Source organism: Dryas octopetala, chromosome 4 (genome assembly GCF_963921425.1).
Source record: "Dryas octopetala chromosome 4, drDryOcto1.1, whole genome shotgun sequence".
Classification (NCBI taxonomy): domain Eukaryota; kingdom Viridiplantae; phylum Streptophyta; class Magnoliopsida; order Rosales; family Rosaceae; genus Dryas; species Dryas octopetala.
In genome coordinates this window covers 24,082,765-24,100,709 of record NC_141369.1, presented here as the reverse complement: position 1 = coordinate 24,100,709, position 17,945 = coordinate 24,082,765, and the positions used below count along the sequence as shown (strand labels likewise).

At 35.3% G+C, this 17,945-nt stretch overlaps 3 protein-coding genes across 3 annotated transcripts; all 3 read left to right on the top strand.

The window, feature by feature from the left end:
• Positions 1-4,552: 4,552 nt before the first annotated feature.
• On the top strand, positions 4,553-7,931 carry LOC147288590 (2-aminoethanethiol dioxygenase, putative (DUF1637)). Its single transcript, XM_086239104.1, has 5 exons — positions 4,553-5,180; positions 6,022-6,140; positions 6,235-6,397; positions 7,154-7,372; positions 7,495-7,931. The coding sequence occupies exons 1-5, from the start codon at positions 4,958-4,960 to the stop codon at positions 7,617-7,619; spliced, it is 849 nt and encodes a 282-aa protein (XP_086095230.1). The 5' UTR covers positions 4,553-4,957; the 3' UTR covers positions 7,620-7,931.
• A 2,341-nt stretch (positions 7,932-10,272) lies between these two features.
• On the top strand, positions 10,273-11,241 carry LOC147288589 (uncharacterized). The gene has a single exon (XM_086241750.1). The coding sequence runs from the start codon at positions 10,375-10,377 to the stop codon at positions 10,867-10,869; it is 495 nt and encodes a 164-aa protein (XP_086097876.1). The 5' UTR covers positions 10,273-10,374; the 3' UTR covers positions 10,870-11,241.
• Positions 11,242-14,807: 3,566 nt separating this feature from the next.
• On the top strand, positions 14,808-17,929 carry WRKY72 (WRKY DNA-binding protein 72). Its single transcript, XM_086239103.1, has 4 exons — positions 14,808-15,372; positions 16,145-16,693; positions 16,802-16,915; positions 17,012-17,929. The coding sequence occupies exons 1-4, from the start codon at positions 15,289-15,291 to the stop codon at positions 17,837-17,839; spliced, it is 1,575 nt and encodes a 524-aa protein (XP_086095229.1). The 5' UTR covers positions 14,808-15,288; the 3' UTR covers positions 17,840-17,929.
• Positions 17,930-17,945: the final 16 nt, after the last annotated feature.

The following is a 17,945-nucleotide window of genomic DNA, read 5'->3' as shown; positions in this document are numbered from 1 at the left end:
TAATTCTGGAAAGAAATATATATGGAATTAATGGCCAAATGGGCACCTTCACTTTACGTGTTTGTGTGTATATATATACAGTACTATGATTACTATCTCATTTCAACTCCATCATCATGCATGCATGCATTGGGATTAATGATGGTGACCTCATGCATGCACAGACTTACTTATATAGTTATATATGCTACTCCCATTGCTTACCCCATACATACGGATATATAACAGACCCCCAACAACCTATGGCCAAAAAAAAAACAGACCCCCAACTACCTACGTAGCCACGGGTTCTTTTAACGGTCTCAACATTTATATATATATATATACTATGTGGTTATTAGATGGTTAGGTCAGCGTTGAAATTGTATTTATATATATACTAATCTTTTTACACAATTTCTATGAGTCCGTTTATCGGCCTTTTTACTATATATTATTATATTGAGTCTTTGTGATAAAATAACTTTTGATTTCTCTACATTTTAAGATGGTTGGGTGTTTTTTTTTTTTTTTATATATTTTAGTGAAGTATGTAACACTAAAGGTGTTTTCTAACTTTATAATAATAGAAATATCCTTAATTTCAAGGTGCAACCGACTAAAACATACAGTAGTGCTAGACATTCCACATTTTTATATCATAATTTCATACCATCTTATATGGCAACTTACATAGCATTCATGCATTAGATACTAAAAAATAAAAACAAAAATCCAAAAAGAAAAAAGAAAAACTTTGTCCAGTAAAATAATGACACGTAAGATGGTATAAAAATATAGTATAAGAATATGGTAAATATAGCATTATGTTTTATATACCAAAACATATATAGTATATAACGGTTTATGTTTCCAATATATGTTTCTAGAAAGTTATTACATATATATAAATATATAAAACTTCAAATGCGAATTTAAAATATGTAAGTTTATTAAATTCCTGAGTGAGCATTCTTAATTAGTCACATGAAACCACCTAATGACGACACCATATGCAACCCTCAGAATCAGATGCGTTATATTTCAAAGCTTAATTAAGGATTAATAATATTTGACTATTCGTGGCAAAAAAAATAATAATAATAATAATATTTGACTATTTTAGATTTTTGAAGAATAGATTTGACTTGTCTTTCTATAACAAAACAAATTTGGGAAGCAATTTATTTTTCTGTTGATTTTGTTCTCTTTATACATGCACTTCATGCAAACGGGTTAACTGAATGGAAACGTCCGTATTTAATAAGATGAACTCATAGCATTTGTTCTTTTGTTTGTGAGTTTTTTTTTTGGGCCCGGATTTGTGTTTGAGTTAAAGAACCAACCTTTGTAAGTCCCGGTATTGATAAAATATTCCAGTTAATTAAAACAAATGTTAATGACAAAGACCACACACACTCGGTCCCCTTCTAACAATGGTATTCCATGACACATTCCATTTGTTCATACTTCTATCTTACATTCTTACATGATTTAGCCATATATACCCATTGTTCATGCGCAAAGCGTTCCGCATGCACCCATGACCCAATGCACAACATCACTAATTATTATATATAAACGACAATTTTCTCGATCTCAATATTAATGATAAACGACAATTTTTTCGATCTCAATATTAATGACAAACGATAACGTTTCTTTTAATATCAATATCAGTGACAAACAAGACACACTTGGTCGCGCTTCTATAACAGTATTGCATGACACACATTTGTCCGTAAGTTTGTCTTACTTGATTTAACAATATCCAATGTTCATATGCAAAGCGTTTCACATGCATGACACAAATCCACAATGTTTCTCAACATTATTAATTACAAATTAACGACAACATTTTCAATTTCAATGTTAATGGCTAACGAAAACGTTTCTTTCAAAGTCAATGTCAGTGACAAATAGGACACTTGGTTAATAACATTGCATGACACACATTTGTTCATAATTATGTCTTGCTAGCTTGATTTAACCATATCCAATGTTTATATGCAAAACGTTCAACATGCATGACACAAATCCGCGATATTTCTCAACATCATTAATTACAAATAACAACATTTCTCAACTTCAACGTCAATGAAAAATGAAAACGTACATTTCTCTCAATGCCAGTGACAAACAAGACACACTTTATCTTGATTCTATTATAGTATTGCATGAAATGAAATATTCCATCTGTCTATAATCATATCGTACTTGGTTTAACAACGTCCAATGCTTATATATATGCATGACACAAATGTACAATGTTTCTTAATTAACGTCAATAATTTGGTCAATGATATTATGGTAATTTCATCTAACCCACTTCACTCTATGTTTAACATGATTTTCCCTTTCTTTAATTCATCTAGTGTTAATTATATTTTCCTTTTAATTAGATCCATAATCGAATTTTATGACCTAAATTTTTATATTTGATCCTTAATCCTCGTATCTCTTAACTTTTGATTGGCATTTTTTCATTTTAATATTCTTTTTTCGTTCAAAATTAACGACCCAAAAAAGAGCACGTGTAAAAAGTGAACTCTAAAAAAGTCATACCACGTCAGCTCCTTAATCTAACGGTTGAGTGGGATAACTTAGTCAAGCTTAATTTAGTGGCCAAAAAAAAAAAAGACTTAGTCAAGCTTTACTTAACTAACAAGCCTGAAATAGTCAATACCCATTAATTAGGGTTAGAATACATTTTTGTCACAATGCAACGGTAATTTAAGAAATATTTTTCCCTTTTGTCAAAATCAAGGAAGAAATAGACTTTTATCCTGGAGATATATGGAATGGTCCTTTGAAACCGTCATAAAAGGTGGTAAATTACTTTTCTCTAGCTCTACATCCATCCAAATCCAACTATATATCTTCATTAAAAAAAAAAAATCCAATTATCTTGTGGTTGAAAATTGAAATGTTTTTTTTGCTCAAAATGACAATATTGAGCAAAAGACCAAAATATAAGATAGTTTCATGGTCATAATCAAGAATTTCTTGTTATTTATACAGGTATATGTCTGCCAATTTTTGTAGGCCTAAAAGGCTAAAACTAACTCAATTCCTCTAATAATTATAAAACGAAATAGAAACTACCTAATTTAGCATCATATACAACTGAGGAAAAACTTTTCCCTACTTAATATCAATGATTGGGGATTAACAAAAGTGTGAATGGTTTTGTGGTTGAGTGGCCTAGGATAAGCCGCATGACACCAAAATCGAATGTTAATATTTTAAATGAAGATATTTTTGGAAAATTTATAAATTAAATGGCGACTGACTGACTGGTGGGGAAGGGCTTAAATAAAATAATTGACTGCGCGCGGGAACCCCTCTAATTTTATGATTATTTGATGCATATGGATAATTTTGGGTAAATTGCACATTTGCACTCATTGTTGGTCTTAATAGTTAATAGGCTTTGGTATTAAAAAAAAAAAAAAATTTGGGTTATTAAATCAAAAATGTGGAAGGTTCTATCCGTGATATTTAGCTTTTCCATATATCATTCAAGCTATAGACTATTCTATCCCCTTGAGAAAGTTTAGAAGAAGTGACTAAATTAACTGAATGGATGAGAGCATCTGCTACGGATCGAAAAACCTCTTTTCCTTTCTCTCTCTGTCTTTTGTTTTTTTTTGTTTTTTTCTATAAAACAATTGCTGAGAAAATTCAATTATGTGATTGCGTTGCCCTTCAATAATATAGCCAATTCTACTTTTTACATAATTATCAATTACCAATTTACCACACAACAAAATACAAGCATAACAATTTATATGATTATCTATATCAAGAACTATTTGACATATAAAAAATATATGAAAAATATGCATGCGTTATACGATTTTGTTAAGACTTATCACAAGACAAAGATTAGTATGTATGTTTGACAATTTATGTTAGGTTCATATATACTATAAATAGGATATAGTACTATTATGTGTTGTGTCACATTGTTATTAGAGTTTGGCCGTAGTGTTTTGAATATATGTAAAAATTACTCCATTAGAAAATTGTGTACGAATTCTTACAAGGGTAAATTGTGTACAAATTATTTTAGTTAATCATTAATTACTTCCTGAGAAAAAATGTCATCGGGATACGGAAGTAGATTTTGCTTACTAAAATTAAAGAAGTTGATTTTGTTCTCCTGCAACTGAGAATCAGAGATGGATTCTTTGAAAATCGGAAATGAATTCTTTGAAAACCAGAATTTGATTTTTGAAAACTAAAACTGGATTCTCTGAAAACTAAAATTAGATTATCTGCTATAAGTTGTGAATTATTTGATGTAAACTCACACGCATTAAGAAAATATTATAAATCCACTACTATTTTGTTTACATACTCTTAAGTTAATAATTCAAGATTATGAATAAAAGTTAAGTGAAAAATAGATAATTGAAAAACAAAGCAAAATTGTAGCAAAGAATAATTCATAAATATGGGGCGAAGTGTAAAAATTGCAAAAATGAGGGTCAAACATAGGAAGTTGAAAGAGGGGGGAAGTGGATAAAAATCCGCTGTTGGAACAGCCCATTGGAAAGCCAAGCATGGCCCCTGGTTTTCACTCCCTCAAACCAAAACCAACTGTCTTTCTCTTTCAGCTAACCCTAAGACCCTTTGTCCCCATTTATACCCATTCAGTCCTCACCCACCTTCTCCTCCTTCAACAGAGGTGCCAATTTTCACATCTCTCTCCTCCTTTTACCACTCAACCTGTACAAACTAACCGTTCCAAAAACCGTACCTTTTCTCACTCTCTCTCCTCTTCCCCTGTTTCCTCTGCTCTGTTTTCCTCGGTTTCTGCTTGTTTCTTGCTTCTTTTCTCGATTGGGTCGGTACCCAGATCGAAGTTTTGCATTTTATTGGTTTTTTCGAAATACCCAGATCGAAAATTTTCTTTCTTTTAAAGGTCTTTCTTGTTGTTGGTGTTGATTAACGCTGGGAATTTTGAGTGTGAATGGGGATTGAGACGACTTTGTCTAATCGTAAAGGAACTAAGGCGTTCTACGAACTGCCGGAGGAGACGAATTCGCATAGCAAGAACAGGAAGTGCCGGCGACGTCATCGGAAGATGTTGCCGGTTCAGAAGCTATTCGAGACGTGCAAGGAAGTTTTTTCCTTCAGTGAGGCTGGGATTGTTCCCTCCCCTGAAGATATCCAACGGCTACGCTCTGTTTTGGGTACGTTATGTTTGGCTTTTGCATCATTGGATTTCAAATTTAGTCCTGTAAATGTCCTTCATGTGGGTATGTCTCAGAGTTTGATTATTGGATTAAACTGAAGCTCAATATTGGTTTTTTTTTTTTTTTTGGTGACAATTTGTTTGGTCGTTGAACTTTTTTCTTTAACCATTGTTATTTTAAGATTGCATTAAGCACTATTTGTTTTGTTTAATATGCCAATTTTCTGTACCGAGCTCTTTATTATAGACAATGCAGTAGATAGATTATAGCCATTTTCCATTCAGTCATTTAGTTGTGCTATGTGGGTCTCAATTTGGAATTTTGGATGGTAATGAAGGCGTGGGTCATCATTTTTTTTTTTTTTTTTTTGAAAAGAGACACAATGTCGCTTGTTTGTACCAAACTTTGAATGGAAGTAGACAGTCAGTTAACAGCAGGTGGCTCCAATTTTATAATCATATTTCTGTCCTTGGCTATGGTACATGCATTTCAGTTTTGCGGCTGTATACATGCACATTGGGGTTGGGGCTAAAGTTACCGTATAAAAAAATATTTGTGGCAGTACATGTGTTTTTTATGTAGAGGAGCTAGGCATTCGTATTGCATGGTTTCATTTTTTAACAACTGGAGTCTGTTCTGGTTACACAAGTGGATTTTAAATATGAAGAGGTCTAAATACGTATAATCAAGTACTGTTCGAATTCAACCTATCAACTCATGACTATGAGTTTGTGATTCAGAGCACCAAGTGGGTTACCTGGGACATCCTGTAATAGTGTTATGTAAAATCGTACTATCTACACAATGTGGCTTATAGGCATGGCTTGCTTTGATGCAGATGCCATGCAACCTGCTGATGTTGGCCTGAATCCTGAGATGCCGTACTTCCGGATGACAATAGCTAGACGAACCCCGGCAATAACATACCTCCACCTGTATGAGTGTGAAAAGTTTTCAGTAAGTAAGCTTCTTTAAGGTGTTGTCATGCAATGTATGATGTAAAATCAGACGACCATTGTTTGTGTTCTTATATTTTCTTATCTATACGCAGATGGGGATATTTTGCTTGCCACCATCAGGTGTCCTTCCACTTCATAATCACCCTGGAATGACGGTTTTTAGTAAGCTTCTCTTTGGGACCATGCACATCAAGTCATATGACTGGGTGGCTGATGCCCCCCAGAACACATCCACGAGTGTGAATCCTTCACAAGGTAGGTTCCCTTCAAAAGTTGTACTATGCGTTTCTGTTTGGTGTTTAGTATTTGCTGCAAGAGTTAGGAAGCCTTGAACAAAGAGAGAGAAATTAAGACATAAAGTGATCTTTCTTAAACAGTGTTCTGCATATTATTTAATGTTATCTTGTAAAACCAAGGAGCAGGTATCTGTTTGCACCATTTGTGGCACATAGTGATCTGAACAAATGGGAGAAGATCAGGCCCGTGATATTAGCAAGGAGTCCTGAATTTACTAGAAAATTTGAATGGGCTTTTTTCTCTTAAAGCAGTGCCTCATTTCAGGCACATTTGATGGTCATAAACCACATGTATTGAAACAGAATAGCATCTTCTTCATAGTTCATACGATGCTGATTTCGCCTCCATGAAATGATTTGGCACTGCGTGTTTATTCATTATATAAAAAATATAAAACAATAATCACATCTTGTCTTTTTGACCCTTTATCTGTTAGCTAAAGAGTACTTGCTTGTGCCATCCCTAACTTAGACTATAAATTTAAAATAACAACTTATTGACTGCTTAAATTTTTGTTGTAAAATTAAGTCATGAGGGTCGCCTACTTAAATGGCTTATCATCTTAATGGGTTAAAAATATAATGCAGAATGCTGTGCTAGGAATCATATTCAGACACTTGAACAATCTACCAATTCAGTTGTCATTTGAGTACTATCTTTCAGTATTTTTATTTTTCAAAGCTTTTACCTTTCCATGTTCTTTCATTAATGCAGGTACACCTCCAGCTGTTCGTTTGGCCAAGGTTAAGGTTGACGCGGACTTTACTGCTCCTTGCAACACTTCCATCCTATATCCAGCTGATGGAGGCAACATGCATTGCTTCACAGCAGTGACAGCATGTGCGGTGCTTGATGTACTTGGTCCCCCATATAATGATCCTGATGGTCGGCATTGCCAATACTACCTTGATTACCCAATTACTCATTTCCCAGGTACGAAATTGCTACTCCATGTCCAATTTCACTGAGATTTTCCTCTTCAACTCAAATGAGAGCAGACCCTTTTGTAACTAATTTGATAATCTTGATTATATGCTTCTCCTTTGGAATTTCAGTGGATGGAGTATCAGTGCCTGAAGATGAGAGGGAGGGTTATGCATGGCTTGAAGAGAGAGAGAAACCTGAGGACTTAGCTGTAGTTGGAGCGATGTACAGTGGCCCAAAAATACTGGAGAATTGATCTCTCACTTGTCTACATAAATCATTCCATTTCACTTGTCTGCATCAGAATTCCATATTTCACCCATCCATCCATCCATCTACATCGAATTCCATTGTTTCCACCCATCCATCATGTTAGTGGCTGCTGCTGAATTCAGTGCAGTAGTAGTACTTTTGTTTGGCTCTGTTTTTGGTTCCTTTTTTAATTTTTCTGTATGTTTTTCTTCTTCTGGTTTGCGGGACATGAGGCACTTGGTGCTTTTTTCTTTCTACACTTGATCAATGTACATACTCAAAAAGGAAAAGCAACAAAGAAGAGAAGTGTTTCTAAGTGCACCGGAAATGAGGATGAAATTGCTTGGCTTTGGCTGCATGCATCCCTCCAAAATTCATCTGCTTTCTGATGATATAATTTATTATTTTTCTTGGTCATAAGTGATGGCATAAAAATGACAGGCGGCTAAAACGATCTTTGCATTGTTTTCATGAATATACTACATAATAACATATTTACGGAACTTGCACAGCTGCACTAACATAATAACATATTCACGATCTTTGCATTGTATTCATAATAACATGTTGGAAAATAGAAAATAGAACAGAATGGAGACTTTGGTGGGATTTGTTTTATGTCAGAGGACAATGATGACGTGTCATCCGTCCTAGGAATAAAGGACTAGGGGCTACTTCACTAGCTGTGACGTGGATCTATATAATATATTATGGGGTCAACAGACAAGAAAGAGGTCAATGTCTGATGGTGAGAAGCTCTAAAAGCTGACATGGATGGTGATCTGATGGGGCTGGTTTGTCTTACACTCTTACTTGCTCTTGGAGACTTGGACATTCGATGTCTGTCTGTGCCTTTGGAGACAACTTGAAAGGAAAGTGGCGGGTGATGCAGCACATCGATCCAACGCTAAAGATCCATAGTCTGGTTTTTTCTGATCATCGATCATGAGGTGTTAATAACACAGTGGAAGAGTAATTCGGTACCACAAGAGTACAAGTTGTTTGATTTCTACATGCATTTACAGAAATGTGAAAATGGATCGTATATTCGTATACATATGGATGCTGGATGCATGTCTTGGTTGGCTTAGAACTAACTTGAAGTAAAAAAGGTGGTACATTGGGGTTGAATGATCTCTGTTTCAGGAAAAAGAAAAGGGACTAACCACTTACTACTGATCAATTTGCTGGTAATCACGAAGGTGTTTCCGAAAAGATGATATATCTATTATATTTAACGACAGCAAGTTTGCTCATGACCTTAATTTGGTAGTGGTGAGCATCACCACTACATTGATTGGTTGCCTATACAGTAATTATAGTTACTAAAAACTAAATGATTAGATTAATATTTTAAAATATTATTATGATTGGAGATAAAAAATAATTTTAGAATAAAAAAAATATTTTAACCCATTATGTTATATCATATATGAACCAAGAATCCATACATCATATATAGCTAGAAACTGCCACCCCGACACTTCATGTGTATGCAACCTTGTTTGAACCGACAGAAATAAAAGGTAGTAAATCGCTTTATATATGCAACCAATGCCAATGCCATCACAATCTAGCTCTCTCGCATTCTGTCTATATATGGCTATGATCTGGTGATTCTTTGCTTCAGTTGTCAATCTTGTGCTCAGCTAATAACAGCACTCACAGAGTCGCAGGACAGCTGTCAACCAATCTTCATTCTATTACATAGTACGTATAATTGTGGAATTTCATTTTTGTTCTTGTTCACATGGACCATGGTATATAACGAGTCTAGTGGCTAGCTAATGCATGCATGGTGCTATATATATAAATTTATGTAAGATCGGATGCAACGTTAATGTTGAAGAAGGACTGTCTTGCAATTAACATTGACTCCAAGTTTCTTCGAGAATATATATGTCCATCACAAATGGTCCAAAGGATGTGACGGTGAGTTCAGAGCTAGGAAATAAAAAATGTATAGTGATATGATGATGACCTCTTATGTGATGCCTAAATGATATCACCCCTAATTTGCATATAGGGAGATTCCTGTACGTATCAGTATTATGTGCTTTAGATTAAAGGTTGGCAATGCATGCTTTGAAAAGATTATACTTCATTAATTTACATCTACATTAATTAATCAAACTTGGGTGCCTCTTTTTGACCATGAACAAGGGGAAGCAGCTGATCCACGCCTGAAACTCAAAGCAACCTATCCCAACAAGCCTCAACTTCAAAACCACTTCATTCCCATGAGCTTTATGCTTTAGTGCTTTACAGGCATTGATTAGACGGACAAATTCGGGACAATTAATATCGAAAGCAAGAAAAGTGTTTCCAAAATGTTGAAAGTAGCTAGTTGGGCACATTTTGGAAGCACTTCTCTTGCTATAAATGAACAAGAATTGGGAAAAAGCACTTGTCCGAAAAGTAAAAGTTGGGCCTTTGAAGCCTGTATTTGGATCCAATCATCAACCCACATATATAATAGTAATGGGGAGGATCACAAGATTATTTGGCATTCATAATAGTAAAAAGGATCTCACATTGTTCTGTTCCGGACCTTTGGTCAATTTTGGGTGGATTCCCTCATACTAGGCCCAGTAAACATTGACGGCCGAAGACCCAACTGTAGCCCACAAATAAAATCTACTTCCCCATTTTCAATTCCCTGTGAAATTGTGGTTCCAATTTCCAACTTTCCCAATTGCCTCAACAAATTAGAGAGAGAAATATCAAGCTGGACACAGAGAAAAAGGCAAGCTGTTCTCATGGCAGGTAACACGGAAGAAGAACAAGAAACAACAACAGCGCCGCCACCATCATATTACACGTTATTCTTAAGAATTATGAGCAAAAGGAGAACATGGGTATGTATCTTTGTGCTAGTCTATGCCATCATCTTAACTTCCTCATGGAATTTCCTCATATCCATACTCTCTTGGTACAATTTACAAGCCCAATCTGGGTGGCCTGCCCTTTATGCCTCAGTGCTTCTTGGGGCAGTTTTTGGGTTGCTTTCAATGTTTGCAGCTCTGGCAGTGATGCTGCCAGCCACTTTGGTCACATGGATCACTGTGGTGGTTCTGCTGGCCTTCTTTGGGAAGCCCAAGAGCGATTTGGTGGTGGAGGGGAGGAAGATTACCAGAGAGATTGTTGTGATTGTGGTCAAGATTTTGTTGAAGGAGGGCAATTTGGTGGCTGCTGTTTGTGCTGTTTTGGGGTATTTTGCACTTTTTAGGAGGAATACTGAGGTGATTGACTGACTTTGGCTCATGGGTTCTTGCTAATTTTTGGTGGGGATCAAATGGATGTGTTTAGTTTTGGTAAAGTTTCCCTATCTCCCTGAGACATTGTCTGCTTTTTCTTTGTTCTTAAATGGATAAAGCTTGACCTCTGTTGTAGGGTTCTGTAACATTACTTGTTTTCATTTTAGTGTGTGTCAAAAAAAGAAAAAAAGAAAAAATTGCCAGAAGAAATTGAGCAGGGTTCAGATCCTCCTTATGTTTATACCTCCTATCATGGCATTATTATTATATTAGCATTTTAAGCAAACCAGATGATATGCAAAGCTCCCCCTCTTATGTAATCGATTTTTGCAAAGGGTGTATAAATGGGTATTACTGTTTTTTGAGATATTTTGCTAGGGGTTTTGAATTGTTGTGACTCTGGGTATTCATATATTCTTTTATTTTTTTCTTTTTGAATTCTTGGGGATGTGCTTTTGTTAAGATCTCAGAGTGTATATACTTTTTCTTTCTTTCTTTATGTCTTCCCTCTGTGCAAACCATATGCTCTGCAGCAACCCATTTTAAGGGTATGAATTGATATGACAGTGAGTTTTGAGGCTTTTCTAAATGCATATAATAAGAATCTAGAGGACCACATAAGCATTGCATAAATTCTCATACTGTCTTTAAGCAAATGTAAAGAGGTGTACTGGCCTACTGGGAATTAAACCATAAGCCCTCTGAAAGGGTGCTATTGAAGCTCAAATTCTTCAAACCAAAGTAACCAGATTACAAAGCTTTATCATTAAATGAGGGAGGAAAACATGCAAAATTCAAGAAATATTTTCAAAAGCACTTTGAAAGCACTTCTCTTGCCATTGTGAAAAAACACTGAAAACTCTTCCTGTGTCCACTGTCCACCGTCCACAATGCATGATGAAAATTGGGCCAAGGGTTCACGGATCATCAATCCACTTAAGGCCCATGAGGTTCCAGTTGCATTCTCATTACAGACTCCTCAGATTGTTCCGGGCCTGTGGTCCATTTTGAGTGGACTCTCTCATACTAGGCTCAGTAAATATTGACGGTCCAAGACCGCAACTACAGCCCATAAATACAACCTAGTTGGAATAATATAGGGGGAACTAGGGAAGTAACACCTACAATTTTGATTGATTAGGCAATGCATATGAAATAAATATTAAATTTGAAATTGGTGTATTAATTCAATAGGTAGCTAATTAAGAGCATTGACCTAGTTGAGTATATAATAGGTACCACATGGCCTTTAAGTCTCTCCCTTTAGCAACTAGTAAGACTAAAATATCTCATGTCTTGACAACGTATTAATGCATTTGTGGACCACCCTAATCTATATCTGATATCTCTCTCTCTCTCTCTTCTTTCAGTCTTCAGTTTATATTTATATATATGTAACCATCACTCACAAGTCACATATATGATATATGAGAGTCAATAATGCAAGTGCCAGTAAACTTCATGTTTGGCTACGCACAAGACTAGGGAGAGTATATATGGGGCCTTATAGAGACTAGAGGATTATCATTTTCACTAATTATTAATTACTAATTAATTTCAGTCTTTCAGAGACATATATGTTGACGCCCTCCATTAATTTCTACTTCTTTAATGGCTGAAGGGTTGCTCAATATTGCTGTATAGTTATGGTAAATGTATAAATGTATAATTATCATTGAGCATGAAAACTACTTTTTACCTTGAAGAGGTAATTGTGACTTGTTTTAAGGGGTGGGTTGATGGCTCTTTCCGTTATATCAAAGTTCATGACATCATGCCATGTATGCTATGACGACCTCGTAATTCAAAAGCTATCATGCATGTATATATGTATATATTAATATATGTTTTAAGTTTAAATATAATGGTGTGTTGTCCCAATAAATTAAGACCGATCATTCCAATTATATAAAACTCTCTCACAAACTATGCATTAAATTACTTAGCTGTACCATTTAAAAATCGATCTTCTCACTGTAACTGATGAATTTGTCCCTACAAGAGTACAAAAGGACAACCTTCAAATATTAGTGGGTACCAATAAATCCCTTTCATTTTGAGAATTCTCCAATGGTCAAGTTAATATATAAACTAAACAATTAACTTCAGACGTGTAAGAGCTAGGGTTTTAATTACTGAATTAGTTGGGATTGCATACTAATTAATCATTGGCGGATGGATTCATTAGAAGAGAGTGATCATGATCTTAGCTTACGATCGACCTAGAGCAGAACGAAAACTAGGATTAAAATGGATAAAACTATTTGTATCACATATTGTGACTTGCCTCTATTAAAATGTGGTTCTCTTAACATTACTATACTATATTAGTTAGGTTTGTATCTTTGTTTGGTATTCATGTTGTACTTAATTAGATATAAATATATGTGTTACAGTTCTTTTGGAAGATGAAGTATGTGTTTAGAAGAGAATAACTTTTAATATCTTAGGAGGTAAGAGAATCACAAATTAACCAGTGACAGACCTTATCCTTGCTTTATATACAGGAATTTGTATTCTTAATTTGGACAGGCCGACATGGAATGGAAATTATTAAGTCAAATTTAGCTTCTTCGAAAAGAGACGTATATGTCTATTTTTGAGTTTTGACATATATATATGCCCCGGGGATTTGACAAGGTTTTTTTGTAGTCTTCATTGGACTCAAGGGTTTGATCGTAATCATCAATTCTATGCATGTTTCTGCTTAGAAATTTGAAATGGCCTGCCAGGTTACCTAGATCGATGACGGGGTCAGAGACTCAGAGCCTCAGAGGTCTATATATATATATATATATGTGTGTATGTATTAGTTCTCGTTAGTTAGGGGAACTACTAGAATATTTAGACACCCATCCTCATAATTTGACCTAGCTCTAGTAATTTTTGGGCTTAACGTGAATGTATGCAATTAATTAAGAGTCATACATATATTATTCAACAGTTATATATAGTGGGAATGGGTTCGATCTGTTTTTCTATTTTATTAAAAGCTCTTGGGTAACCAAGATGGTTACTGTACATTTATAATAGATACAAACCATCAAAGTCATGTGTACGTCCGTCCAAGACAATTTAATTAGTTTCAGATATGTTTAATTAATAATTTCATTGTTTTAAGAGTCATCATGATATCATGGTGATCGATGATCACCTGTTTAAAAATACGACAGTCATATATCTCATAGTTTCAAAATTAAGATGAATATTTTTCTTTGGGGGGTTATAGTTTCAAAAGATCAGGTATATATAATATTCAGTGCATGTTATATATATTTCAATGTTAAATGGATGAGATTTGCATGCGTAGACCCAAACCAATTATTAGAAGACCTGGTACTCAGATCCCGAGATAATTATATTAATTAATTAAATTTCGTCGACTAAAAGAGTTATAGCTTGAGGTGGACTTAGTTTAACTTCAAAATTATGAAAACATCCATTATAAATGGTGGTACGCTCCATAAAAGTAATTCAATTATAAGCTACAATATATTTCCTGACAGTAAGTCATACAGGGTTTGCGATATATGTGATATATGTGGTAGCTAATAAACTGTAACAACTGCAACTTATATTGGAGCCTTTGTGGTCATATCATAAAGAACAAACTATACAATAGCATATATGGTGGCTAATCAACTCTTGTTAAGATGATTATGTTGTTAGAATGTAAATTTGAATCAGCAAAATTTAATACAATCAACAATATAGAGTTTTAATTTAGTAATATAAACATTTTATATTGTCAGATTATTGGTCAATAAAATAAAAAGAAGAGTGAAGTCTCACCTCGTGTATGACGAGACGAGCATAGTGACTGCTGACAATGATATGTTATGAAAGCTAGGCTGTCCCTGTGGTCTTAGCCATTAATACATGGTGTTGATCGATCCCAACCCAAGTGGCGGCCAACTCCAACTCCTAGAAGGTCATCCCAGACAGACTCTTAAACGTAGCTTGACTCTTGGCCTGGCCATGTGACGTCTCCCTTGTACGAAGCTTCAAAGACTGTATTGTACTACACAGTCTACATATATATATAATACACACTCATGTGTTCCTCAACTGTGGAAATGTTGAAACTTCATTAATATCTTGTTTAATTATTTATTAGTTTAATGTCCAAAAATATTAGAAAAAACTAGCTTGCAGTTGCAGAGTTGACATTTTTTGTGTGCCCGCGTAATGGGCGATCAATGATATATCGATCACCGGATTCATATTTGTTTTATATATACCAAAGTCATGATCTGAAAGTAATGTCTTAACCCCATCTGCTAGCTAGCTACATATATTTATAATTAAGTTGTCTTAGGGACTGTGTTATATGGATATGTGAAAGATATTGATATATCGATCAAGTTAGAGCAAACCACATCTGCTACGGCAACAGTACTGGAGAGCGCATTGAGAATGCCAAACACGAGTACTAGAACAGCTGCTATACAAAACAAAGTTGAATATTCTTATCATCATCAAGAGGGTCACATTCAGGAGGTAAGAAATTAAGCTATATATATGTGTGTGTCTTAATTACCTTCGTCAATCTAGCTCTTCTTTGCAAATTGATGATTTTGATTTAATTAATTTCTTCCCATCCTCATAAGATTATCAGCTTAATTAATTACCAAATCTAGCATCATGGTTGAGGGTGTTCTATTAATATGTAATACTGATCGATCAATATGAATCTGCGATGAACATCATCATTTTCTATATATGAAAGTCATGATGCACATATATTAATTAATTGTGTGTACCATTTTTTCTTTTTCATTTTTTTCTATTCCTGGAGCTAGATGTGGTCCTGCTTTTGAAAATTCTACTTGTCGCAATACAATTCTCAGTTTTCTAATTAACTTCATTTTTTTTTTCTCTTTTTATGAAGTTTCAAAAAATTTGGCATGGTTTTGGTGTGTTATATTGATCTTCAGAAGAACTAACAATTAAAACAAGTTATGATACTTCTCGATCGTTGTAAGGTTAAGTAAGTTATGAATTCTGATCTGGTTTAATTTGGTTTGACAGCCGTTATCATATTCTAGATAAGAGATCGATGCATATATAATTGTATGGGAACCCGTTCTTTTACTAATGCTATATATACACACACGCCCATACATATATGTTTCTGATGATATGACAAAGAACAAACCTTTGAACGTAAAACTTTAGTTAGTGTAATATTGTTGAATATATACCATGTATATATATATCCATCTTGATTATATATTTTTAATTTTTTCATGCTATTTTTTGTTAAATTAAGGAGAAAGAACTTGAAAGTGCAAAAGCCGAAATGGGTGAGGTGAGAGAAGAAAATGCAAGATTAAAAATGACACTAGAGCATATGGAGAAGGATTACCAGTCTCTCCAACTGCGCTTTCTTGACATCCTTAGAAGACAAGAGGCTTCCAAGAAATCTACAATTGATTCGCCTAACCCTATCCTCCATGTTGAAAATGAAGATCCTCCAGATCAGCTCTTGTCTCTTTGCCTTGGAAGAAGTACTCCAAGGGACTCTAAAATTGATGAAATCAATACCAGCAACTTGAGCAAAATGGTGCCAGTTGATGAGGACTTGAAGGCCAACCTTACTCTTGGGTTGGGTACCAAATTGCAGTTGCCTAAGGAGCTTGTGTGTGGTCCAAATATTCCTGAGAATAGTTTGGAGGAGCCTAAGGATTCAGAAGCATCACCATCGTCAAGTAAAACACCAAAGACAGTGAGAAATCAAGATGATGAAGTTTCACAGGCGCAGGCCAATAATGCAAAAAGAGCTAGGGTTTCCGTCAGAGCTAAATGTGATACCCCAACGGTAATTACACTCCATATCTCTCATTAAAAATAAAAATGAATTTGAAGATATTTGGATTAATTTATCTAATATTTATGCTTTTTTTTTTTTTTCTTCGATCTCCTACAGATGAATGATGGATGCCAATGGAGAAAATATGGACAGAAGATTGCGAAAGGAAATCCATGCCCACGAGCTTACTATCGCTGCACAGTTGCACCAGCATGCCCAGTCAGAAAACAGGTGTAGTGTATATGCATGCATGCTTATTGCGTAGATGCGATTTCATGTTTTTGAAAGAATATTAATATGTTACTCTTTTTACATGATTTCTTTCAGGTGCAAAGATGTGCCGAGGACATGTCCATCTTAATCACCACCTATGAAGGAACCCACAACCACCCACTTCCAGTTACAGCCACTCCCATGGCTTCCACCACCTCTGCCGCCGCTTCCATGCTACTGTCTGGCTCTTCAACATCTCAGCCAGGTCTTGGTCTCTTTGATAATTCAACAAGATGCCTCTACCTGCCTAATTCTTCCTCCCCTTTGTTCCCCACAATCACTTTGGACCTCACTGCCTCTCCATCCGCTTCATCATCGTATTTGAGTAGGTCATCTTCTGGCTGCACATTTCCTTCAAGTCTAAGCTTTTGTTCCCCAGAATCGAACATTTTACCGACGAGTTGGGGCAATGGATACCTTAAATATGGCACTCGGCAGCCGTTTGACAAAACCCAAGTTGGGTCCTTGAGTCTTGGAAACTCCCAGGAGTATTTCCATCAACCTTGTGCAGAAAAGAACAACCAAGCTTCTTCTCAGGTGTCTTTAACGGAAACACTAACCAAGGCAATCACATCCGACCCAAATTTCAAATCAGTCATTGCTGTAGCACTTTCATCTATGGTTGGAAGTGATGCAACTTACGGGAACCAAGGCAGAGTTGAAAGATTAGGCCACCACTTGAAGTGGGGTGAAGCTGGTCAGTTTATTTCTCACAATCCATTGACACAGAATGGGAATGGATGCGCATCAAGCATTTTCAACAGATTTCCATCCTCGGATTCTCAAAAGGGAAACTTGATGCTTCTCCAACCGCCACTGCCATTTCCTGACTCCAAGAGTAGTGCAACATCTACCTCTGCTATCACAGATAAAAATCTATAAATTACATTATCAGCAACTTTGAAAATTCTCCTACAAGACATGTTATCTTGTTAGTATGTCAATCTGGACTATTGGTATGGCATAATCTTATTTAAATGTGCAGTCC